This window comes from Panthera onca, chromosome A2, assembly GCF_046562875.1.
Source record: "Panthera onca isolate mPanOnc1 chromosome A2, mPanOnc1 haplotype 2, whole genome shotgun sequence".
NCBI classification, from domain to species: Eukaryota; Metazoa; Chordata; class Mammalia; order Carnivora; family Felidae; genus Panthera; species Panthera onca.
Window position 1 is genome coordinate 40,058,336 of NC_138340.1, and position 26,338 is coordinate 40,084,673.

The 26,338-nt window shown below is 38.8% G+C and overlaps 1 protein-coding gene across 2 annotated transcripts in view; it reads right to left on the bottom strand.

Moving 5' to 3' along the window:
* The window catches only part of SHQ1 (SHQ1, H/ACA ribonucleoprotein assembly factor), a 103,961-nt gene that overhangs the window by 62,939 nt on the left and 14,684 nt on the right, over window positions 1–26,338 (bottom strand). For both annotated transcript variants that reach the window (XM_060631561.3, XM_060631563.3), the window contains exons 5-9: window positions 23,174–23,286; window positions 16,501–16,628; window positions 7,236–7,390; window positions 5,379–5,432; window positions 2,515–2,638 (exon numbers count right to left, since the gene is read on the bottom strand). In XM_060631561.3, the coding sequence (XP_060487544.2) occupies window positions 2,515–2,638; window positions 5,379–5,432; window positions 7,236–7,390; window positions 16,501–16,628; window positions 23,174–23,286 (574 nt within the window). The remainder of the gene's footprint in view (window positions 1–2,514; window positions 2,639–5,378; window positions 5,433–7,235; window positions 7,391–16,500; window positions 16,629–23,173; window positions 23,287–26,338) is intronic.

A 26,338-nucleotide genomic window follows, 5' to 3' on the forward strand; every position in this document is an offset into this window, starting at 1 on the left:
TGAAAACAGCCAAAGGCCCAGTAAAGAATCCCTTGGAAGGCTACTATGAAGTCACTCAAGGCAAATTCATGATTCAGATCTTACAAAAACAAAATAAAAATTCAGATTGTAGTCATTCCATTATAATGAAACTTTCTGTAGATTCTGAAGCCTTGCTACATTGGTTTTGAAAGCTCATTCCAGTTAAGATCAATATTTCTTTGGGGGAGAGTTATTTGGAGAGTTATTCATTACTTTCAAACTATGGAGGCACTCAACAGACCTTTCTAATAAAAAGTGTGATTGCATTTTGAATTATAAGTAGACACAAATTCATTTTTGGAAAACATTCAATGCCACAGAAGAGCTATCCCCATTGAAATCACGGGGTATCCAAACACACAAGACTCTTCAATGGCAATAATGGCGTCCCTGTGCCATCCACCTGGATAAACACAGGTTACAACCCTCATCCGGAGCTTGTGTTCCCCATAGCTTATGGTGGGAATTCTAGACAACCCAGCTCTGTCTCAGAACTAACTAACTAACCACAACCCAAATCAGCCACAGAACATGTTGTGTACAGTTTATAGAGGCTTCCCACTCATTTTCAGCAGACAGACCTCAAGAGTGTTACCTAAGGTTTCTGTTGCTATCAAGACACAGCTGATAAGACTATTTCTTGTCAGATGGATAAAGATGTAAAGTTAAGTCTAAATTTCACTTCTCACCTACTAAAACTATTAGAGTAATCGATTACCGTAAGTCGACACAAGCAAATTTATTTCTGGTTATGCAATCACAGAACTGATTACTTTTCAAATAAAAATTCAGAGAACTAGATTACTCCCCAGAATAAAGAGTAGCAACTATGTGCCTGAGGGCACGCCCACACACACACATGGGGTTTTTTGCCAGTTTTCCATCTGGAAACCATGATGTAACAGGATAATCGCAAATTTACTCTCATTGTTTAAATCTATGAATAACGCACAGATCATCTAATACAAACAAGAAATTAATTGTGACATGTAACTCAAGTTCAAGTCACTTATAGTAGGTTGATCTTTCAAGGTAATTTTTTACAATTCAAGAAACCTCTTAAAAGTCAAGAAGAGGGGTGCCTGGGTGGCTCAGCTGGTTAAGCATCTGACTTTGGCTCAAGTCGTGTTCTCACCGTTTGTGAGTCTGAGCCCCACGTCGGGCTCTGTGCTGACAGCTCAGGGCCTGGAGCCTGCTTTGGATTCTGTGTCTCCCTCTCTTTCTACCCTCCCCGCTCTCACCCTGTCTCTGTCTCTCAAAAATAAATTAATAAACGTCTAAAAAAAAAAAAGGGCAAGAAGAAATAACATAAAAGACAAAGCAGCTTCTTTTCTACCTATGAGTTAAGAAAGACTGATTTTTTTCAAAGGTAGTAGCTCTGCAATTTTACAAGCAACAATCCTTCGAAATAAAATACAGATGGCCTAAGCCAACTGGATTAATAAAAAGGTATCTTTCATTTAACCATAATTCATTTTGATAATTATTGTCTACCTTAAAAGAATCTACTTCAAAACTGATTTTCTGCTTCCAGGATAGAAGGTGATATGTCACACAGAAGTCAAAGAAAAACCTAGGAATACCTCTAGGAGGGACAAACGTTGGAGATGGGACTCTTCCTTTCAAGCCAATGACGTCAAGTGGCTGTAAAGGGAAGAGCTTCCTTACTTTCTCCTTCTTATCCTCAAGTCTGAAAACCTACACCTAGAAGTATTTTACCTAAGGACCAAGGAACAACGAGACTCCCCAGGGAAGAATAGAAGAAATGACCATAAAGGATGGACAGTGACTTTTAAATAAATGTGCCAGAACTAATCCATACAAACGGATGCTGCCACCTTCAAATTCATTACTTTGGAAATTACATACTTAATCCAACGATACTGTTATAGTCACTTCAGAATTTGTTTCAGAGCTCAAAATTTTCCACATCCTTAAAACCAGGAAATGTTTGTCTCTTCAGGTTAGATTTGCAATAGTCAAAGGTCCTCAGAGTAGCTGTGCTGTTGTTTGGAAAGTCTTTCTTGACCTCCCAAGTCCAGGTTCTGTGCCCCCTCCCCGTGATCACTACATCCCCCAGCAGAGCACTTCTCACTCTATAATGGAATTGTTTACTTGTCATCTGTCGCCCTGGCAAAACTGTAAACTGCATAGAAACAGGGAACAGATCTTATTATTATTATACCCACAATCCTAGCATAGTGCCTAGAAAACTGCAGGCTTCCAAGAAATACTAAATGATGCACTCTACTTTAATACGAACTGGTCTGGAATCCTGTGTACCTTCTCCACTGCCCCTCCCAGCAGCTCTCAGAAAAGAGTGTATCTACAAAGACGAACTATTGCTTTTTATACTTGGCAGGGAGAAGTGATTGGATTTGATGATCTTCATTACTGATTTATGCATAGAGAAGCAAAAATCATGACTACATCCTCACAGACTAAAAACATAACTTTTTCCCTCTCAAATCTGCAAGCACAGGAGTATCTTACCTAGTTGCAAGATCTTTATAGTGTCTCTGTAAGCTTTCATCACCAGCTTGAAGTGGCGATAAAGTGGGTAGCATAAAACTCTTCTTCCAAAAGACACCAGGATTTCATGAACATTAGTCCAAGTCTGTGAAGTATAGTTTAAATAAGTAATCATTTCCATATTACATAAATAAAAGGACACAACAAAATATGAAACTACTCTCAATTAAAAACTATAAGTTCGGATCATCACAAAGCCATGCAAGAGAGAAATATAAAACCATGAAATGAGATTCTTTTTGTACACCTTACAATAAAATATTTAATTGCAGTCCTTGTAATTTCTCATACTTCATCAAGGTATCACAAATGCTCCTTAAAAATCACATATGCAGCAGGAAAGTTTCAAAAAGTCCTTTAAGAATTACAAATATGAATCTAAAACACATGGTACTAACAAAATACAGATGCACATAAAAGACACTGTTAAATGATATATGTTTCATGTTTTTGTCCTTTAGGACCACTCAAGATGGTGTAGATGAAAGATGGAGAACTCTTTAGTGAAGTGTGTTCACAGTCTCCCTCTTCTACTTTTTCTTTTTCTTCTTTTTTAGTGTTTAGGGCATGAGAAAAACATGGTATTTATTTCAGTAATTTGCTTTCACTTATCAAAGAGAAAAGTGCTTTCTTGAAAAAAGTATTTTATCTTGAATAGTATCAAACTGAAACCATCAGCAATTCAACTTACTGAAAACACTAGACGAAGGCAATTTTGCACAAAATTGTTTTTTAATTGGATTTTGATTAAAACTGTATGAAAAATGTAACCCATATATAAAACTTAAAATATAAAAGTAAAACTAAGGGAGCAGAAAAATTTCCATGTATATTAATCCTTAACAAATGAGAGATCTGATTAAGAATATTGAGTATCTCACAAAGAACAGTTTATACCTAAAAAGAACTATAAACTTAAAAAATTCTACCAAAAACTAATAAAAATTTCACATAGCTCTCAATAGCTCTGGCAATTCTAAGTTATCTCAAAATCAATAAAAATTTCAAAATGAAATCATATATAGGTGAATTTATTCATGTAGATTTTAATAAAAGAACTATGAAACTCTGCAGTTACTGACTACTTTGTTTTCAACATCAGTAATCGATGCCATTATTACCAAATCCAGTTTCTCCGTTATATGCTGATCACGGCAATAAGTAGAACTCAAATGAAGTCTAGGGAGCAGTGCTCCTCCATCTTTAACATGGATACGAATCCCTGGGGATCTTGCTACAGGTTCTGCTTCAGTGGGTCTGGACTGAGATTCTCTAACAAGCTCCCAGCTGAGATGCTGGTCAAGCCATTAGTCCATGGAACATTCTCTGGAGTAGCAAAATTCTCTAACAAAGCTGAATGTTTCAGTTCCTGTTCCCATCTTATCTATTATTTAAACAAAGTGATGCCATGAAGGGCGCCTGGGTGGCTCAGTCAGTTGAGTGTTTGGCTCAGCTCATGATCTTTTGGTTCGTGAGATTGAGCCCCGTGTCGTTGTCAGGATCTGAGCTGACAGAATGGATCCTCCTTGGGATGTTCCCTCTCTTCTCTCTGCCCGTCCCCACCACCCCGCCCCGTGCACCCATGCTTTTTCTCTCTCAAAACAAATAAACTGTAAAAAAAGTGATGCCATGAAACAACCTTGATTTTATAACTTACAATGTACTGTATCTAGGATTTTTTTTTAATGTTTATTTTTGAGAGAGAGGAGGAAACAACAGAGAAAGAAAGGGAGACAGAGAATCTCAAGTGGGCTCCACACTGTCAGGACAAAGCCCAACTTGGGGCTAGAACCCACAAATGGCGAGATCAAGACCTGAGCCAATGTTCAACTGACTGAGCCACTCAGGGGGCCTAAACTGGAAAAGAAAAAAACTAATTGACTTAATTGATGATGCAACTGTTAGTTGTGTAAAATGACACTTTTTTTCTTTTTTACATGCTAGCTTTTATTATTTTACATGCCAGCCCCCCAAGTTCAAGAGTCACATGCTCTACCAACTGAGCCAGACAGGCACCCCTAAAAACTTTTTTAAATGTTTCTTTCTTTTGAGAAAGAAAGCGTGTGTGTGAGTGAGGAGGAGCACGCTGACAGCGCAGAGCCCGACGTGGGGCTCGATCTCATGAATTTTGAGATCATGACCTCAACTGAAATCAAGAGTCGGACACTCAACTGACTGAGCCATCAGGTGCCCTTCTACTTTGAACTGCTGTTTTTACATTCAACAATTTGTTCGGAGCCAGTAAATTTTAAAATGGCATCCTCTGATATTTTTGATAAGATCTACAAAACGATTTACTGGGAAGTATTTATAAAAGCAATGATTACTATACTAGAAGAGTTATCAGATCTGACCATACTACTTGTAGGACCTTGGACAAGTTATTTAAACTCTATGATCTAAGCTTCATCATCTGTAACATAGCAGTAATACTTATCTCACAGACTGACAGGAATGAACAGGAGAGGTAATACATGTAAAAGGCTATTATTAGCACAGCTTTTGATGGTCAGGAAATGGCCCCTAGTAGAATTATCACCTAGGTTTGCTTCCCAACTTTGAGCTCTGAGCCCCAATACTCACCAACTTACAAACGCTGTTCTCCTTCTCCCAAATGCTACAATACCCTATCTAGCTTCATTAGAAGAGTTACAAACGCAATCAGAATTTTATTTAAAAAGATGGGGGGAAAAAACTTGTATAATCAAGTTTCCACTTTAAAAAAGTTAAGGAATTGCTTGAATTACCCACAACAAACTAATGGCGACAGAAAAAAGAACTTTCTAAACAAACAAAATGGCAAGAACTGCAAATGAAAATCATACCTCAAACCAGCACAGTGTGGGACTCAGTTTTCTAATGTTCCATGCAGACTCAACCTTCATTTGTTTTGGAGAAAAGAGCAGTGTCATTTTCGAGGTAAAGTCATTCAAAAATAAAGTAAATATATCCATTCACTCAACCAGTGTCTCAGTAGTACATACATAAGAACTAAGAAGCGTCTGTGGCTGAGGAAAAATAATTGCTTTGCAGAAGCTATCAAAGGCAAGTTTCTGCCTACTTTCCTTGGGATTTCACAAAGTAAAGCTTTTCCACTGATAAGAGTACCAGAACATAAGAGCAAACAAGCAGGGGCTTTGAAACTAAAACTTAAAGCAAAGTGATGTTTGCTCAATTACTGTCCTTCTCAACTAACTTACCCAAACATTCTGTAAGTAATCTGCCAAAGGACTCAAAGATAATGCTGAAGGGCTGACTGTGGCACTTAAAAAGATGCTCGGAATACGGCCTTTCAGAGAAGGCTTGTGAGAGTAAGTGCATTCTAGAGAAGGTCTTGAAGTTGCAAGACTTCGCAGCATCAAACATGCAAATAAAAGAATCAAAAATGGTCAATTTTATCAGGCATGACTGAACACACTCACTCATTTCCTTAAGCAATAATGTGAAGTACTTTTCTCGTAAAAGAAAATATTTTCTCCAAGTACAGTATCCTTAAACGATGAACGGAAACAAAAACCATTTCCAGCTATAGTGTGCCCGTGACATACTCATTAATATTCATTTGGGAGTCAAATGCAAATCCCAAGAGTCACCTTTGAAATTTTCAGAATCCTAACAACAGAAAATTTGGCACATATCAAATTCTGATCTTAATACTATGCTAATGCTGTGATGGTGAGAAAAGCAGATTAAGTAATATACATCGTGACCCAATTTAAATACACATACACACGTACACAATGAAAAACTGAATGAAGAGATGTATCTCCTTATAACAGTAGCTATTTCTAATGGCTGAGATTATGGGAAATTTTAATCATTTTTTTCATACCTATATTTTCCTTTTATACTGATAGGAATTATCTGCATAATTTAAAAAAAAAGGAGAGCATATGCTCAGCTTGAAAACAACTCTTGAGCAAGTACAAATATAAACAGCTGCAGGGGCACATGGACTGGAAAGACTTTTTCAGTCTTCAGCCTTTTTTAAATGTATGATCACTGAAATAGGTGAGAAAGACGTTAAACTCTTCATTTATAAAATCAAATGTGGATCAAGAAGAGATACAAAAAATGTTTATATTATTAAAACAAGACCATTTAAGAAATAATGTTCTTTACAAAAGGTTTTACTTTTACAAGATTTCTTTAAATAGCAAAAAAGATAGGATTCAGGTTTTTCAAAATGTAATTTACATGTAATTTTTTCAGAAGCATACATACTATATAAATTGAGGGACACCCGCAGAAAAATGCTCAGATTCCCTTTTTTGTAAAATAGATATACCTCACATCTGCTCATGGACAGCTTGGCCAGAGAATATAAACGGGTATGGTAAAGTTCACCTCTTGCCAATGTCAAGTGTCACATGGAAACAGCCCTCTTTGAACAAGTCCTCTCCTAAAGAGATGAGCGTTCAGGATATCCTTTCTCTACCCTCAGCTTGACTGCCCCACTCCACCATGTGATAGACACTGATGCGCAGAGAGAGAAGGAAAAAAGAACAAGCCAGCAATATGTGCTCACATCGGTACCCACCACTAACACGCACGTGCAGCTCTGCCAGGAGCATCCCCCAAATAAATCATCCCAACAGGGCTTACTCTCCACAGGAGTGACGCCTTACAGTTGATTTAGTCTGCTCACGTATGCCAACATGCACAGACACGTGTGCACTTACGTTCTTCTCTCCTTCAGTGACACGAGTTTCATAGCAATATGCCAGAAGGATATCAATCAAACTGTAGTACACTTGGCGAAGAGCTCTCTTGTCCAGTAGGTAAGATTTATTGACAAATTTTCGCAGCTGATATTTCTCTTCTTCAGAAAAAGACACTAGGAAAAAAATGCATTTAAAAATGAAACACTCCATTCAGTTTTGCAAAAAAAAAACCCAGTGCGGAGGATTTGTCAAAATTAGAACTTCGATTATAGAAACTGAAATAAGAGTAATTTAACTCTAAATATAGAAGGAACTTTTAAACTAGGCTTCACAGTTTTATTAAGGGCTGTGCATCTGCTCAAACCCTAGTAGAGCTAAATAAAGGAGAAATGTCTAAACAGTATTTATTCCTTACTTCCGGGATGTCCCCTCTTTTTGCTACACTGTCCTGTATTCAAGGCATCTAAATGCCAGAGCTATTGACTTTAAAATTCAGATAACACAGTTTGAGAACAGAAAACATAATGGCTAAATAAAGCACTCTGTAAATATTCATTATCCATTTTGAAAGTTCTATACAAAAGAATAGGAATATTCCCATATAATAGGCAATGTTAAGGGCAAAGTATCTATTAATATCTTTTAGACACAAAGTATTACCTACATAACACACAAATGGGACCACATCACACATATTTGACTTGTGGGAAGACAGTGGTTCTTTTCAACAGTGTGTCTTTTCTTCTCTGGCTTTCACCCTGTCTACATCTTCAACAACAGCCTCCCCCACATTAAAAATCTAGTATATATCATGTCATATTTTTCTCTATAATCATGTAATGCTATACAGACACATAAACATATACAAAGGAATTTATATGATCCTCCCTCCCCCACCCATAGAATTCGATCCTTTTTTTCCACCTAGCCTACCTCACTGAATAACTCTGGCAAATCTCTCCAAGTCAACTGGTACTTAGCTAATTTTTGTAAAGGCGCAGAATATTCCATGGTGTGGTATGCTCTATCCAACCACTCCCCCTACTGATGGGCATCCACTATGCTTCCAGTTTTCTGCCACTGCTAGTAAGACTGCATAAATGTCCTTACCACACATCCTTGGATACTGGGAGGTTTTATTTCTATAAAAGAGATTCCCGAGAGTAAATTCACTGGGTTAAAAAGTGCATCTGTTTTTTAAGAATACTTTATTTAAAGGCTACAACTCTCCTTTTTAATGGCCCTGGATACAAGTTCTCCTTCTACACCCATCCCTCCCACCCAGCGATAAATATCATAGCTTTTCCTACTCATTTCCATTTTAACAGATAGGAAGTGACTGTAGTATGAAGAATTCTAAGAGGAGACACAGTGAATGTGGGCAGAATCTGTGACTTGCTTCTATCCAAAAGAATATGGCAATGGTGATCAGACAGTCACTGTCATGATTATGTCGCTTTAAAGAACAGACTGGAGCCAGAGACTCACCGCTGGTTTTGAAGAAATAAGATGCCATGTTGTTAGAAGGCTGTTTGGCAGGAGAGTGTGGGGGGCTGTGAGATGTGAGAGTAGCCTCCAGCTGACAGCCAGTAAGGGCACTGGGACCTTAGTTCTACAGACGCAAGAACAGAATTCTGCCAACCATCAAATGAGCCTGGAAAAGAGCCCTGAGGTCCAGAAAAGAACATAGCTACCAACACATATGAAAAAAGAAAAGAGAAGATGGCCATATTTATGTACACCCTGATAAGACCCTGAGCAGAGAACCCAGCTAGCAAACTCGAGTCCTAAGCCATGGAAAATGAGTCAAATTTGAACTCTTTCTAATTTGTGGTAATTGGTTACACAGCAAAAGAAACCTAATACAATGATATACCACTGTTTACTGCGGTTAGTATTTTTCTAACTGCTAAACTTTAAGCATTATTTTATAGGTTTGCTGGCAACCTCTGAATGAACCATTCAATGTATTTCACCCACTTTTTTCTATTGGATGGCTTGTCTTATCAAATTTTTAAGAACTTGCTGTTATAGATATGAACCCTAGTCATATCTCCAAATTGACTGTATCTCTACTGACTTTGTTTATGGGATCCTTTGACACTGATTTATCTATTTTTTTGCGTGTAGTCAAATACGTCCATCTTTAAAAAAAAAACAAAAAAAAAACAAAACCAGATTCTGGATCGACAGTCTCTGATAAGTTTCCCCAACTCCTGAAATGTACATGAAACCTCTCATCTTTTCTGTAAGATTTACAGTTTCCTTTCTAAAATCTTAAGTTTTTAATCCATCTGGAAGCAATTTTTTCATGTTTAAGGATTCTGGTTAATTCCAGGTAAACAGTTAATTGCACCAGCACAGTTTGGTCAGTAATCCATCTTTTCCCCACTGTACAGAACTATTAGCTTTGTCAAATAGATCTGTTGTTTTCTTACTAACAATTACTTCCAAGCATTTTCAGCTTTAGTGACTTGTAAATACAATATTCTCCCCCCCCCCCCCATTTCCAGTAATTTTTGATAGGACAGAGAAAAGCTATTTCTTTTCACAAACCACCTTACCCAATATTTGGCTGCCTTGACTAAAAAAAAGCGAAGTACTTAATGAATGCTAATAGTTAAAAAAAAAAAAAAAAAAACCTTTATGTCTACATTGGTAAGGTAAGCAAGTATATAAGGCTGAAGTTCTTTCTAACTTTCCTCTGATGTTTACAATATAGACAAGCTATCGTCAAGGATCTATTTTCTCACATTTAAAACATGAGCATTTTCTGGGGCTCCTGGGTGGCTCAGTAGGTTAAGCATCCAATTTCAGCTCAGGTGATGGTCTTGTAGGCAGTAAGTTCAAGCCACGCATCAGGCTCTGTGCTGACAGCTCAGAGCCTGGAACCTGCTTTGGATTCTGTCTCCCTCTCTCTCTGCCCCTCCCCAGTTCACACTCCCTTCTGTCTCTCAAATATGAATAAACGTTAAAAAAAGTTTTTTTTAAAACAATATGAGCATTATCGGTTATTATCATATATACAAAGTAAAATGCATCTTACCTTAAAGCAAGATTTACAGAAAGAGTAAGAAGTAACAACATAAGTGTACTCAGTTCCTAGCTAGTGTATGTAAAACATGGCCTGCTACTTACCTTAGAGCGATTTCTTTTTTTTTTAATATATGAAATTTATTGTCAAATTGGTTTCCATACAACACCCAGTGCTCATCCCAAAAGATGCCCTCTTCAATACCCATCACCACCCTCCTCTCCCTCCCACCCCCCATCAGCCCTCAGTTTGTTCTCAGACCTTAGAGCAATTTCTAAAGAAACTTAAGCATCTAGATATTTTAAGCTACCTCTAAAAAAAAAGGTTGTCAACCTTTTACCTTGCAAAGTAATCTTTAATTCTCGTTCCATGCCCTATCAGACCATTAGTTTCAAATTCACTTAAAAAGTTAGGCTCAATAAAGAGGAATATTTTGCTTCCAGTTCCAGTGGTTCATACTAACGTAGTTCAAAACAAAGCAAAACAAAACAAAACTTTAAAAGGCTCTCTCTTCAGGTTTTAGAATTGCCTGTCACATTTAGGTAAGGACAGGCTAAACTGCTAACCAAGAGACCCCAAAATACAGTGGCTTCTCTGAAACAGAAGTTTGTCTCCCACACTACTATTCTGAGTGAATGATCCAGGACTGGTGAGGCATCATCATCTCCATCATATGACTTCCAACTATGCATCTAAGAAAGCTGTTCCAGGTTTTTACCATTTCCTAACCAATGGGCAAGCAGCCTAAGACGGCAAGCTCCTTCTTTCTAAACACCGGGGCCAGGGCACACACCACTTCCGTCACTTCCCATCACCCAGGACTTAGGCACAGGACCACGCTGAGGGCGAAGAAGGAAAGCAAAGGGAGTCAACGGGGCAGTCACTAGCTGCATGCTCACATGTCTAGCTCCAACTCAGGAAGCCGCTGAGGGGAGGAAGACTAAAACAGACACCAGGTGACCGTGATGCTTTTAGGAGCCCAAAAATTAAGTTGCTTTTTAGTATTCCCAAATCACTCTCTTACTAGCCAGTTACCCCATCCCTTCTATCTCTGTTCAACAAAAACTGCCCTTTTGCGGGGCGCCTGGGTGGCTCAGTTGGTTGAGCGTCCGACTTTGGCTCAGGTCACAATCTCGCGGTCCATGAGTTCGAGCCCCGCGTCGGGCTCTGTGCTGACGGCTCATAGCCTGGAGCCTGCTTCCGATTCTGTGTCTCCCTCTCTCTCTGCCCCTCCCCCATTCATGCTCTATCTCCCTCTGTGTCAAAAATAAATAAACATTAAAAAAAAAAAACAAAAAAACTGCCCTTCTGCTCATCACAACTGGACAAGGCCAGAAGAGAGAGATTTCCTCACACATGCTGGGCCCTTTTCACATAGTTTCCCAAACCCACTTCTGTCCTCTCTTAGGAGCCTTAACTTTAACATGGCTTCTTTTTGTTTAAAGGCTTCCTTCCAGCCATTTTACACTCTATCCTCTGGGGGAAAAAAATCTTAAGCGCAGTTATTGGAAATTACTAGAAGCAATACCCCTCTACTCATTAAAATTTACTTAGTGCAAAAAACCAGATCTTGAAATATATTTATGTAACCATTTTTTAATGATGTTAGAAATTCTATGTTTAAAAAGTATGAGAAGAAACAGGAAATATATTTGCACAAGTGCTGCTTACATAAATGACAACGATGGGAATGCATTTGCTTAATTTGCTGGCAGCAACATAAAGATATGTGTATACTTTTAAACTTAATGCAGGTAGGTGTCAGGTGAAGCATTCTTTAAAGACTGGGATTTGGAAATAGTATTAATAAGACAGATAAACTGGGTGCAGAATGTCTCATTGAAGGGCTAATGTGAGGATCCCTTAATTTAAATAGAAGCTCTCAGTTCAATTAAAGCAATCTGATTTAAGGAAAATATAAGAAAGCACATATTCACTGCATGAAGAACGTATACCTAACAAAGTATTTTAGTCCCCTAGTAATTCATAAGAAGGTTTGAGGCAGTATTCTCATAGGTATAGTTTTGAGATGTTCATTACTTCAGCTAATAGCAAAGTGCCAGGTGTTCATGATGATATTATCTCACTTGAGAAAAGCCTTTATCCTAGTTGACTAATAAGGACTTCTGCTTCCAGATAATTCTAAATCATAAGGTAAGCATTCCCAGAACCATTTAATAATACATTTACTCATCTAAATGTTTATACCTTCATTCTCAAGTAATCACACCTGTATATACACTTAATCGTTTGTAAAGACTGACCTAGGAACTATAGGTTCTGATGTTCCATTACCCACAAGTAAGGGCTTCTGCATAACGTAAGTCACTTTCCAAGACCGTGTATGCAAGAAAAGCCTACTTGAATGTACTCACGAATTCTTGGATGCCAGGTGCCCCAACCTTTCCTTAAAACACACCACCACCTTTTTCTGAACGTTTTCAAGTCCATTTTGGCTTAAATAGCTCATTAATAATACACAAATGCATTTAAATTCTGAAATTCAAGCAAAGGAACCAGAGATGATAAATAACAATATTAACAAAGTAGGAAATCACTAGAGAAACCAAAAGTCTGAGCTCCCCAAGGCCTTTTTGATTAGAACTGTAAATCACATCACCCAAAGGGGAACTTGGGGAGGTTTGCACACAATCAGGTCTAACTAAGCAGCGGCAATGGAAATGACTACAGATGCGGTGCCAACAATACTTGGATGATTGCCACCATGAGTAACATTTGTCAAGCATTTGTATGACTAAGCTACACTACAAAGCAGCCTTGCTATACAGTTCACAACATTTCGGTTAATTATACTTCTATAAATAATCTACAGTCAAACAAAGGCAGCGGAAAGCTCAATTCATTTGGGGAAGACACTGGTGCACTAGCATGATGCAAATGGCCCGGGACCACCTCCCAATGTTAAAAAAAAACCCCAATCGGTACATGTGAAGACTGCAAAGGGGCTCCCATCAAAATGGAAAGTGACCTTCTTAACTTCACTTTGAACATTCTCTAGTTGTGTTACTTTGAAATCGTCCCTTCTCTCTAAATCCCCCTCCCAAATATCTGTCTTCTGTGGGGCAACAATTAAATAATCCCTGATCCGGCTCCTCTCGGAGGAATGCAAATCTGTCTATTATATTGTATACTTTCTGGAAACAGATCAAGGGAACCAGAAGAAAATGTGCTGCATTCAAACCTTTAGCCTAAATGGGTAGTCCCGCAGCGCTACAACTTTCAAAGCTGACACTGACAGTTAGCTCTACAAACACTGGAGAACTCACTGGTGCCAAACAGGATGTCCCCGCTAGGAAGTTCATTGACTAAAAATGTTATGTGGTGTCACACCATGCAACCATGTGCCAAGATTCTTGGGCTGAGATTAACCACGGAGAGACAACATGGGAAATGTGGTAAGTCCATCCTCATGAAACCAGAGCTCAGCAGGAGCACAGCATTTAACACTTCCATTTACAAGCCTTTGGGGAGGAAGACTGGGATCATTAATAAAAGTCTCCATGTTGTAACTCAGGCCTTGAATGAAAATCATAGGAATCATAAAATCAAAGGAATCATAACTGAGGCAAAGACAGGGAGCAAAGTTCACCATCTAAGGCTTATCTGGAATTCTAAACAATCTAGCTTACTATTTTATGATGAGACTGAATCAAAGGTAGAGCCCTCACTCGCACTGCTGTATCTGCCTGGCAACACCCCACTGCAGTAACACAGAAAGGAAGGAGGCCAGGGAGGCAAAGAACAAAGAGGAAGTGGAAGGGAAAATACAGCACGAGCATGCTCCTTGAGTAGGCTAAGGACTTGAAAGTTTATTTCTTGGTTTATTTTTTTTTTTTTTGTCCATATTATCATCTGGGTGAACACACTTCAAAACATTTTCACAATTCTGGGGACCTCCAATACTTGACCAAGAAAAAAAGAAAGAAAGACAGGGGCACCTGGGTGGCTCGGTCAGTTAAATGTCTGACTCTTGGTATCGGCTCAAGTCATGATCTCATGGTTTGTGGGATGGAGCCCCCCATCAGGGTCTGTATTGATAGCACAGGGCCCGCTTGGGATTCTCTCTCCCTCTGGCTCGCTCTCTGCCCCTCCCCCATTCACATGCACGTGCTCTCTCTCTCTCTCAAAAATAAAAAAATAAACTTTTTAAAAAAAGAAAGATCTCATTAACAAAAAACTTCCCCCTAAAGCTTCATAAATGTACAAAAATTTTAATTTCACAGAGAGGCCATTCAATTTCTGGCACTCCCACCATTGATGTTAGTCTACAAAAATAACCTCTAACATTTACAACATGCTAGGGATTTCAAGTACATCATCTCATGCAGTCATCAAGACAACTCTATGTGGTAGGTATAAGATTTCCACAGCAACCCTGTCAAGTTGCAAGATCACACAACTAGCCTGTGATGGAGCAAGGTGTTAAAGCCCGAACCCCATCTTTAGCTTATATTCCACCCTTAACCCTACTTGGCACATTACGAAAAGTACTTTCTGTACAACAACACAGAGCTCAAGTTCTTCTACCTTAGATCACAAGTCCTTGCTATTTTTAAAGGTGATTTTTAAAATGAATCACCATACTAGCTTAGCAGGCTACAATTGTTCTCTAAGCACCAGTCGGGATACATGTCACAGGTGGAATGAAGATGAAGGGACAGGAGAGGCAGTGGTTAAAGGGAAGAACTAGTCTAATCTTCTGTTACAATTACACACAGAGAACTAACTCAAAGGCTGGCTCTCACAGAAAACAGGACCTAGAGCAAGCTACAAAGGATCCAAGTGAAGCAAGTTCGAATTTAAATCAAAGAAAGGTAATGCCTTTTCTTGATTTTTAGGGCAACTAGCTCACCCTTGTGGACAGAAAACTTAACTACACAACCACTAATTTCCACCTGCACCACCTTATCAAAACACTGCACCAAATTTGGGGAAACTGATTGAGACCAGCAGACAGCCTTGATGATTTCAGAGTGAGCAGACATTTTAAGCAGACCTACGTGGCATATACAATTACCTATCTCAACTGTGTTAGCAATCCTCTACCTGAAAATGTGTCAATATAATGTGGGAGGTCTCTGAAAGATTCTTAAACTCAAATCAAATATAAAACCAAGGATTTGTTGAAAAGAATGTAACAAGAGCCATTATTTATAAATGAGTTTCTCTACTGCAGTAGTCAATTATAAAAGATTAAAGCAGCAGTTTTTCCATCTGGTAGAAATCACCTAAACTCTAACAAAACCGAACTACAAAAATACTTTGTACAGTATTTATCTCTTCCATAAATATTTACCAAGAACTTAGTATACAACAGGCACTCTGCTAGACAACAGAAATACAGCAAACGACAGACGACCGCGTTACTATGTAGAGAATCAAAGTACTGTTAGGCAATAGACTTGCAGCTACTTCAGACTGAGTGGCCAAAGAAGGTACTGCAAAAAACTGTAGACAACCCAAATGTCCCATCAGTAATAAATAGCCCAAATGTCCATTGATCATGATAAAAATATACAACAGAATACCAGGCAGCTATTAAAAGCTCAGGAAGAACCCTAAGTGCCTGACATGGAAGAGGTACAACATGTGCTACACGCTGGAGAAAGTCAAGAAAGAACAGAGTGCGTGTGAGTCTGTTTATAAATTTCTTACAGCTAATATTCAGATGTTGGTATATGCACTGAAAAAACCCTAAAACTGTTAAGAGTGATTACTGTTTTTTAATACAGAAATAAAAGCCAAATCAGTATACCGCAAAACATGGGCCTTCTACTCTTGATCTATCTGAAACTGTTATAATTCTAACATACAGACGTAATATCATGAAAAACTTGGAGAGGACATATCCAATTCAATCAACAGACAAAGGGAATGAAAACTAGGTCTTTTCCCACCGTTGCTAATACTCAAATGCCCTTACTACAGTGGAATGTTCAGATCTTTTAAGCAGATTATTCAACTATTACAGATGTCCTGTGTGTTCATGTCCCTAAATTTACTTAAAAAATAAAAATTTTTAAAAGGATCCCAATGATTCAACTATACTTCAAAACACTGTTCCAAGACCAGTCTAATTATCGGGTAGCATTTTCCAGTCTGGGGTGAAGACTCCATTTCCAAAATTAGCAAACCAAAAGAATATCTTCCCTCCATGAAAGAATTACAACTGTGTGCTTAGTAACAGGGAAGACGGGAAATAAATGAGCCTAATTTTGAGTTGCTTACCTAATGCAGCATGATTTTCTTGCTCCTGACTCTTTCCCAAAGAGGCCATCATTTTTGAATATATGTCAGTCCACCAAGGATTATACTTCAAAATCTGTTCAACAGCCTCATCTTCAAAAAAGTCAGCTCTGGAAAGAAAACAGTCAACGAGCTTGTTACATAGAATTGAGCTGAGTTTCATTTTTCTTTTAATTTTATCTTAACTCCTTACGTTTGGTATTAGAAACAGAGATTGTTAATTCAAAGTACAGATCAAGGAAATGAGCACTGTGTTCACTTTCTGAGTGGTCACTAATCACCATAAAACGAAAGCTGGGGTCAGACTAAAGGGATATATGACATTTCTGCTCTCCTCAGAAACAAAGTGGAGAAAGGACCAGTCCTTCCCTTGAAGGCCCACCCCCGTACTGCACTGGCATGGAATGAGGCAAATCTGAACACAAAATGGACTGAAGCACTGAACTTGGGCTAGGTTTTTAAGTACCACCTGTTCTGGTAAGGTTACAATAAAGGAAAGAATCTTTTAATTCTACCAAAGGAAAAAAAAATAATCAAAAGGAAATACGAGATACTGCACACCCACCCACCCCCCCACACACACCATTTATTAGCATGCGCCCTCATACTTTCTACCAAGATGCAATTTCTCTTACTTAGCTCTGCTAGTCCTAATAGTCCCTTGGCTTAAAACTATTGGAAAAGAACAAAGCAACATTTGTAAAGGAGAGAAAATTAATTTGCGTGTACTTCACTTTCTGGGTTTTAACTTGCAAAATAACTGCTACCTTCAAAATAGGTTCCTGGAGGACATTTATTCAGAAATTCTACCACCTTGCATTCAAGGCTGAAAACTGGTATTCGTGGGAACAGAACAACAAAAAAGTAGAACTCATGGTGAAAAATTCATTTATATGTCAGTTAATTAGAAACTCAAGGAATTGGTTGTTTTCACAGGTTGATTTTCTAGCTGATAGTTTTATGACCTGAAATATTTTTTCTTTCAACTGAGATAATGAAATCTTTCTAAAATTAGAAACTGAGATAACTGAGTTATTAACTGAGTTAATTTCTGATTAGAAAATCAGATAACTTACTGAATTCTTCATACATGCCAAGCACTACACTAAATACTTTTCACCCATCACTTTCTTAAATCTTCACACCATCCCCATAGGCAGGGGGTACTACTAATACTCCCATTTTACATGGGTGGAAACTGAGGGTCAGAAAACTTGTATATCGTGGCCAAGGTCAGAGAACCAGTAAGAAGTGTGGCCAGGATCTGGACCCAATTAAGTCTTACTCCAGAATCCAAGCCATTAACCAATATAAACATTCCATTTTTATGCTTGAGGAAATAAAAGTACATATGGGACAAAACTGAATAGCAATGATCTTGAAATAGTAATTGTCAATTATCAATTTTTGTCAGGTACATGACAGATATTTCAAAAAGATAAGTACTACAAGTAAACAGCTAAAATGCTTTAATAAAAGTCAACAGGAAGTACTGACTCTGCCCTGTGCCAACAGTAGTACTGACTCCATTTTGGGCACTGGAGTTACACGGCTGATAAGAGACATGCAGTCAGGGTCCTTACGGAACTTACAGTGTCATAGGAGGGCCCAGCAGTCACAATATAAGTGCTGTGTAACTACTATGACCTAACAGTACGAGCATCTATGGCAAAGTCAAACTGGGATGACAGGGAAGGTCTCTGAAGCCAACAGCTGAATGACAATTAACAGTTAACTAGACTAAGACAGGTGGGAGAGAGTATTCTGGCTCCAAGAATAGGTAGCAAAGGCCAGGAAACAAGAAGGCACGTTTAAGGGGGCAAAGGGGAGTTGAGGATAGCTGAAAACAATACGCTGTAGTGACAACACTGTAAGCCGTGTCCAAAAAATCTAGTGGATTTTTGTCACTAAAAACAGCTAGACACTTAAAACCTTTTACATATGGGTCTCATATCAGTGTGCTTTGGCCCACTGCTCTCACTGGTCTGGAACATGGTCTAGGAGCAAGCCCCAGAGCACAGAAATCATGGAGGCCTGGAAGGGGGTAGTAGCAATGGACATGGAGCAAAGTGGATCTGAGCTACAGTCAGAGGCTAGAATCCTTAGGATGTAGACATAAAGGGGGCCAGGAGTCAAGGTCTATATCCAGCATTCCAGCTGAGACAGTTCAGTGGACAACAGTGCCCTCTGACGAGACAGGAACACAGGGACACGAAACAGAATAGCTGGAGACTTCCGCTTGGAACAGGCTGAGTTTGAGACATCCTTGCAGGACATACAGAGACTGGTGCAATAGGCAGTTAGCCACACAAATCTGATGCTCAGGAGAGACACATGGAATTGTGGGCATTTAGACAGTGACGGAGGCCAAGGGAGAACACACAATCACCCAGAGAGAACTTGGGAGAATGAGAAAAAAGGACTCCACGTACTGGAGGGCTGACGACACTTAAGTCAAGAGTTGAAGAGCCCATCTAAAATGATTCTGGGTCTCCCTAGAAGAAGTGATGGGAAAAAAAACAAAACAAGACCTTGTAAAATCTACCACTTCCACGCCCTCCCTCTAAAAATTTCAAAATGTTTAAATGACTCTTGAGTAAAATCTCACTAATATAGTCCCAATAGTTGAAAATGTAATGGCTTATCCTTTACACTGCCCATGGTTCAAGAGTTTTGTGAACAAGATCTGAAGTTGACCAATGTTCTACTTTCCAAAATGAATTTATTTTCAAGTTTCTAAATGTCATTCACTCAATGAGCATTTACCGAGTGCCCCATGAAAATGCAGCATCAGGGAGATGAGGATCAGTAAGACACTCCTGACCCTTCAGGGCTCCACAATGAAATGGGAATGGATACAAAGAGAGAATATTGTAACATCAAGATGATCTGTCACTTGGAAGCCCTGAGGATCAGGGCTTCCTCTGCCAGTCTGAGAGGGGGTGTGCCAGGGGTGACACCGGAGCCCAGTCTTAAAAGATAAAAGTTATCCAAGCCAGGTGGAGCAAGGGAGAAAACAGCTGTCACAGGAGTATCATGAATACAAAGTGTGCAAGAAGTGGCGTGGTACAAGCAGAGAAATAACTAAAATTCATTACTGCTGCAGCGTACAGGGTAGACAGGGACAGGCAAAAGAGAAGCTCCAGACGTAAGCACAGTCCAGATCACAGAGAACTTTCTACACCATGCTAAGGAGGCAGAAGTTTATATACTTTAATTGATAGAGAACCCAGTGAAGATTTAAAGCAGATGTTCACTTTCAGTACTTAAGACATGATACTGGTGGTTTTATGGTTGATAGATTTGCAGGAGTCCAGGCTGGAGGTGGATACACCAAATACGAAGTCATGAGACTGCTGCACTAAGCCAGACATACAGGAGGACCAGAAAGAGACTGAGTGAAGGAAACAGCAAAGAGATAAATGGTACCACTTCTGGATGGATTAGAAGTGTGGAGAAAGAAAGGAGTCGAAGATAAATCCCAGGTTTCTACCCTGAGTGACTGGGGTGAAAAATGGTACACTCCACCGAACAGAAAATGCAGGAAGACTTTCCAGGTAAAAATGATGAGTTCAATTTTGGACACTCAGCAGAGGAGGTCAGCAAATACCCAGTCGCTCTCCAAACCCTTAACAACATGACTTTTCTTCAGAGCACTTATCACAATCCAAATCTTGTCTCCTTCCCCACTAGAAAGTAAGCCCCATGAATGCAGTGACCTTGTGGTATTCACACGAATCCTCAGTATGTGTGACTCTGCCTGGCATGCAGTTCATTCAAACTGGGATTTGTTGAACAAATTAGTGCATATGTGAAAGAAGAAATCGATGAGATTTTCCTCTAATGCTTTTTCCTAAGCTTGCCATTTTGAATAAAGAGCCATGCTGGAAGCAAGTGATCTTCTTCCCAGCCTCATCATTAGTACTCAGAGCCTTGACATTCCTCAATTAATCCAAAAGCCACATGAGTGTATCAAACTCTTAAACAAATTTACAGCACTGAAAAGTTACAATTTAAAATGGCACCCCAAATGCTAGGGATCATTTTTGTACCTCTTCTCATCTCACAGATATTTAGAATGCTAACTCAATTCTTCTATTTTCTCCCAAAGAAGGACATAGGCAGATTTATGAATTGGTTCAGGTAAAAGATATGCTGACAATTAAAAAAAACAATATGCCTAGGGAAGGAAAGAAAAACCACTCTCGGCAAGAGAAATATGAAAACTTGGCTATGATAGGCAAAACAGGAAGGCCTATTAAAGAATGTTTCCAGATACCTTCAACAAACTGTAGTGTAAAAATAATGCCCAAAAGGAGCTACAAATAGCAAAAAATAGACAATCAAAAACAATGCATGTTTATGGATCATCTGTTATATGCCCAGTATTCTGCTGGGCTGCAAAACACAGAGCAAGGAATAACATCACAGAATGGCCTCTAGATTTTACAACACAAGACCTAAAAAATAATTATTATCCTAAGTCATTTATATGTGCCTTTGAAAGGTATGAATTTTTCTATATACTGAATTTACCTCACTGTGTTCTGCTTAGGATAGAATTAAAATTAGTTTTCCTTAAGCCTGTAAAATATCAGACACCGTGACGAGACATCACGACCAGTAAGAAGTCACACAACTTGAAAGTCTCATATACTTCACAATGACGTATATTATGTATTATGCATGTACATTACATTCACGTAAATAAATGTCTAACATGATACACGCAATGTATTATCTGCATGGTAGGTAAAAATTGAAGCAAACCTTTTCCTCCACTGTATTAACCATTAAGAACAATTTAAAAAGCACTGAGCTAAAAAAAAAATTTTTTTAATTGAAAATTTAAAAGAATTTTACTTGGACTTCACTAGCATTAACACATCTGGGTGAGTCAGTCAGCCAATATAAATAATGGGTAAGAAGTAACACAAAAACTACAATTAGCCAAAGTCTTACTGTTACTGGAGGAGTCACAAAGAACCTTTACCGCACAGCTCCCACTCTCTGACCTGCCCATGACTAAATTTAAACCACTCGTGTAAGAACTCTTCTTTAAATAATGGAAAGAATAGCTCATGCATACTATTAAAGAAAATGAGCTTCTGGATAAAGAAACACAGAAGATGGAGAAAAATAAGGGCTGCATATAATATCACACTGCTAACTATAAATTCCAATTTCCTAATTCTCTCAGGCCATGTCGTTATTCTTCCAGTTTTAGAAGAGAAGAGATAGGCAGTTCTTCTAATTAAGCTCCCTCCCACTTGAAATTTTACTCTTGTAAAGCTCATTCTGTTTTCATGCTGGCCCGAGAAATTTGCTGACAATGAAATTTCCCACTTTAAATATTCAGCATGATTTTAAATAGGTTTCTTCAAATTACTCTTCAGTGGACCTTTAAAGCCACAATTGGAGAGATAAAGGTAATTAGAAATGGCAATATAAATGGAGCTGAATCTCTCAGATGTCCTCCAAAATATAACATACCCTGCTCTTACCCAGTTCCCCCTAGGATGTTGAACAGTTCTGACCATTTATCACTACACATCACTCAATGCATTTGCACATCACAAGATATATTTCTGCCATTCCAATTAGTCTCCCACTGTGTCACAGGAGATAGAATGTTAATCACAAGAGTAACAGCAGTTAAACTGAAATAGTGTACATGAAAAGGAAATACAAAATGACAAATGGAAAGACTCTTTTCAAGTCCTGACAGAGCCACTTAGTAGTGGTATGACCTTGGGCAAGTCCCTTAACCTTCTTTACCCAACTGTTGTGAAAACGGATTTAAATAATCACTTGAGAGCACTTGATAAGCTGAAAGCACTATACAAATATAAGGGAATACGATGATTACAGCTGCATGTATAACGGTTTAGAAATTGTTGGCCCAGAGCTTGGGAAGAATAATAATTGAGGCCTACATCAACCTAGGACTCACATCCTAAGAGAACTGAGTATCCACAGAAGCCAGGTGACAATCCCTTACTTGGAAGAAGTACTGCTTTTGTGGCCAATGAGAGACATCACAATGCTCAAGTGATTATTTACCTATGCATCAACTAGGTAAGTTTGTTAGGCAAATACAAGCCTGCAAGTGACACATTATGGCAAAAGACACAATTAAGGCAGATGGGAAATACAACAAAACTTAAAATTAGATCTTATTTATACCCTACTGCAATGAACAATTATTTGTTAATTAGACTCAGATCTTCAGTTACAGGTGCTCGGAGATGAAGTGTTGGTAAAACCCTGGATCAGCCAAGAAATGTAGTAAATGTAGATTCAAATTCTTAAAAAAAAACTGAAACATCTTTTCATTTACATAGACCATTAATTACAACAAAAAGTCTACCGAGAAGAACTATAAATATTCTCACGAATGCAGTGTTCTACTTTTAAGCCTGGCAAGGAAAAACTTAAAGAAGTACATTAAGAGTTCTCCGATGCTGGAATGATATCTTAGAAAGATCACAGAGGCTTAACACTTTGTAGGTTAATTCAAAAGTCAATTAAGGTTCTGAGCCATCACTAATTTCAAGAATCCCAAAACCACAGGCCTAGCATAGTTAAAAAGGCACTCCAAAAATTTTCAAATCAACGTCAGGTCAATTAAACGCTCAAAAAACTCAATACTCACAGATAATGATCAGGATCAAACTTGGCCAGCTCAGCATCCAGGCGTTTCTGCCTTCGTTCAGGTGCAGGAGTGAAATCTGGATCCTTAATATCAATAACATCACTCAATTCATCCTAAGAACACCCAGAAAAGAAAGAATAATTGCTATCTCCTATTTTGTCATCGAAAAATCTAATTTTGCACGACAGGCCAAAACAAAGGAACAATCTGATCAGCAGGCCGTAATACTACCTGTGACATGTAGATTCAAATCCAGCAAATGTTTGTTAAACACCTACTGCTTCCCTGTTAGAAGTTTTCACATAAGTTATCTCATTTAATTCGTACAACAAGTGATCAATATATATCAGAGACATAAACGTTCATCATAAATTTTTTTAATGTATATTTAATCTTGAGAGAGAGACAGAGACAGAGCACGAGCGGAGGAGAGGCAGAGAGAGAGAGACACAGAACCCACAGGAGGCTCCAGGCTCCGAACTGTCAGCACAGAGCCCGATGTAGGGCTCAAACGCACGAACCATGAGATCACAACCTGAGCCGAAGTGGACACTTAACTGACTGAGCCACTCAGGCACCCCTGAACATTCATCATTAAAAAAACAAAAAACAAAAAACAAAAAGCAAAAAACAGAATAACTCCCTGCAAGCAACAGGAACATTCAATTCTCCATCTCTTCCCCATTTACTCCTAGAGATTTTAAAGTTATTAACAGCATGTTTAAATACATTTCTAAATTTTTCTTTTAATGTTTATTTATTTTTGAGACAGAGGGAGACAGAGCGGGAGTGGGAAAGGGGCAGAGAGAGAGGGAGACACAGAATCTGAAACAAGCTCCAGGCTCTGAGCTGTCAGCACAGAGCCCAAAGCGGGGCTCGAACCCACAGACCGTGAGATCATGACCTGAGCTGTAGTCGCACCCTTAACTGACTGAGCCACCCAGGCGCCCCTAAATACATTTCTAGACTGGAAGATGGAGATGCTCCTGCCATGTTAGCAAACAGAACCTTAGATAACTTTTGTGTGCCCATAAATCTCTGCTCGACCAGAAATCCACTAGACCCAGTCAGCCAGTCTCCAGAAGCCAGGCCAACCCTGGGTGCTATGCTTACTTCCTGGTTCCCTCTTACCCCAAACAGGGTTGACTGTGTGGCCTTGGCCAATCAGACATTTCCTATCTTTCTTCCTTGTTATTCTTTATCCCATTAAAATTTTCTGCCTTTCACCCATTTTTCCAAGTCTCCCAGTGAAGACTGTTCACTTCCTAAAGCGTTAAATAAAGTCTGTTTGTATCACTGAAAACTGTCTTCTTTAATCACTTTTGAACATCTACATGCAGACTTTCCTTTTGTTTCTTCCTAAGGACTAACTCAGCTGGTCTCAAATAAGGATTTCCAAATAAAACTTACATATAAAACTGTGTGTGTTCTACTTTATGAGCATATTTAAGAATTTTTAAGGGCAATTTTGATGCACATGACTTTCTATCTGCAAACTTAAAAATCTAATCCTAATTGATATTCAATTTTACCATAAAAGTCTTCACTGATGTATACACACACTGATACAGAGCATGTTTCTTAGGTCAAATCCTACAGAAAATAGGTATAGTAGGAAAACTGTCTAGGAAACCATATAATCTTTTATTATTATTAGAATTATGAAGCCAAAAAACCTCATACAATGCAAAATATCCCTATAGCGACATCTTTTTTTCAACCTCCTCATTCCAATTACTGACCACAAATGAGAAGTATAGAAACTTAAAGAACCTTAACTAAAAAGAAATCCAGGGAAATTACTCGAGAGAGTCATGGAGGGAAACTGAAAACAGACTGGCAAATGGAATGACAGGTTAGTGCCTAATAATCGAGCTTAAAGTCGAGAGCCGTGAGGCAACCTCACCACAAAGAAATGAGCTACAATAAGCTAAAGGAGCCAAGGAGACACTAAGATAAACACTCCCCACACAATCCAAATTTTTGCATTGAAAAAAAAAAAATTCTCTCATTCCTATCACAATCCACTTAGCTCAAGTAATATCAACAACATTTAACCTAAGCACATTCTAATACAATGAAAGGGCCCAGAAAACTTTTTGGATGTCACGTCCAGAATACGTTAATACTTCTAACTACAAACATTCCAGGCAAAAACCAGATTCTTGGCTGTCCCCAAATAAAATTTTGCATTCCAAAAGTTCCCTTACAATTCACTTTTGGGAGATTAAGAATATATTTCCCTATAGAAATAATATTAAAACCAGTATTTATGTGCTCATGGTAACCCACAAGTTTATTCCACTTATAATAAACTTTAAATAGAGTACTCTCCATTCAAAGGGCATACAACCCTGTGGCAATGTTTCCATGAAAAAATGCTTTCAGAGTTCCATTGCAACCCACCACAAACATCTCTTCCCCCAAGCAGGACAATCTGGACTCTTCCCCTCTTCCTCACCTGCCTGAAATGAAGTCCTCCAGGCACATAGCCAGAAAAGGTGCTGACTGTAGGCCTTGGGAGGAGAGGTCGAGTTGTACTGGGCCCACTGGACTCATGTCAGCCAGATGGCTACCATGAGAGCCGTTTCCTGCCCATAGACCCCAAGTCCTTCTTCCCAGCACCCTTAAGTCACACATTTGGTTCCCTACTAGCCCCAAGGAGTTCCTTGCACATACATACATGTACTCATTCACTCACTCACTCACTCACTTCTGAAAGCAGCCCAATGAAGCAGAAAAAATGTGAATCTGTAGCCAGACAAACTGAAATTAAAACCCAGCTCCAGGGGCGCCTGGGTGGCTCAGTCGGTTAAGCGTCCAATTTCAGCTGAGGTCATGGTCTTGCAGTTCTTCAGTTTGAGCCCTGTGTCGGGGTCAGACCCCGGAGTCTGCTTCAGATTCTGCGTCTCCCTCTTTCTCTGCCCCTCCTCCACTCACGCTCTGTCTCTCTCTCTCAAAACTAAAAATAAACATTAAAAAATTTAAAAAAAAATAAACACCTCAGCTCCAGTCTAACTGTGCATCCTCCCTGAATCTTACCCTCCCTTCTGTGAACGAGTCTAGTGACACCTCCACCGTGAGGCTGGGGACTAGTTTCCCCTTGCTGCTATAACAAATTACTACAAACTTAGTGCCTTAACACAACACAAATATATTCTCTTA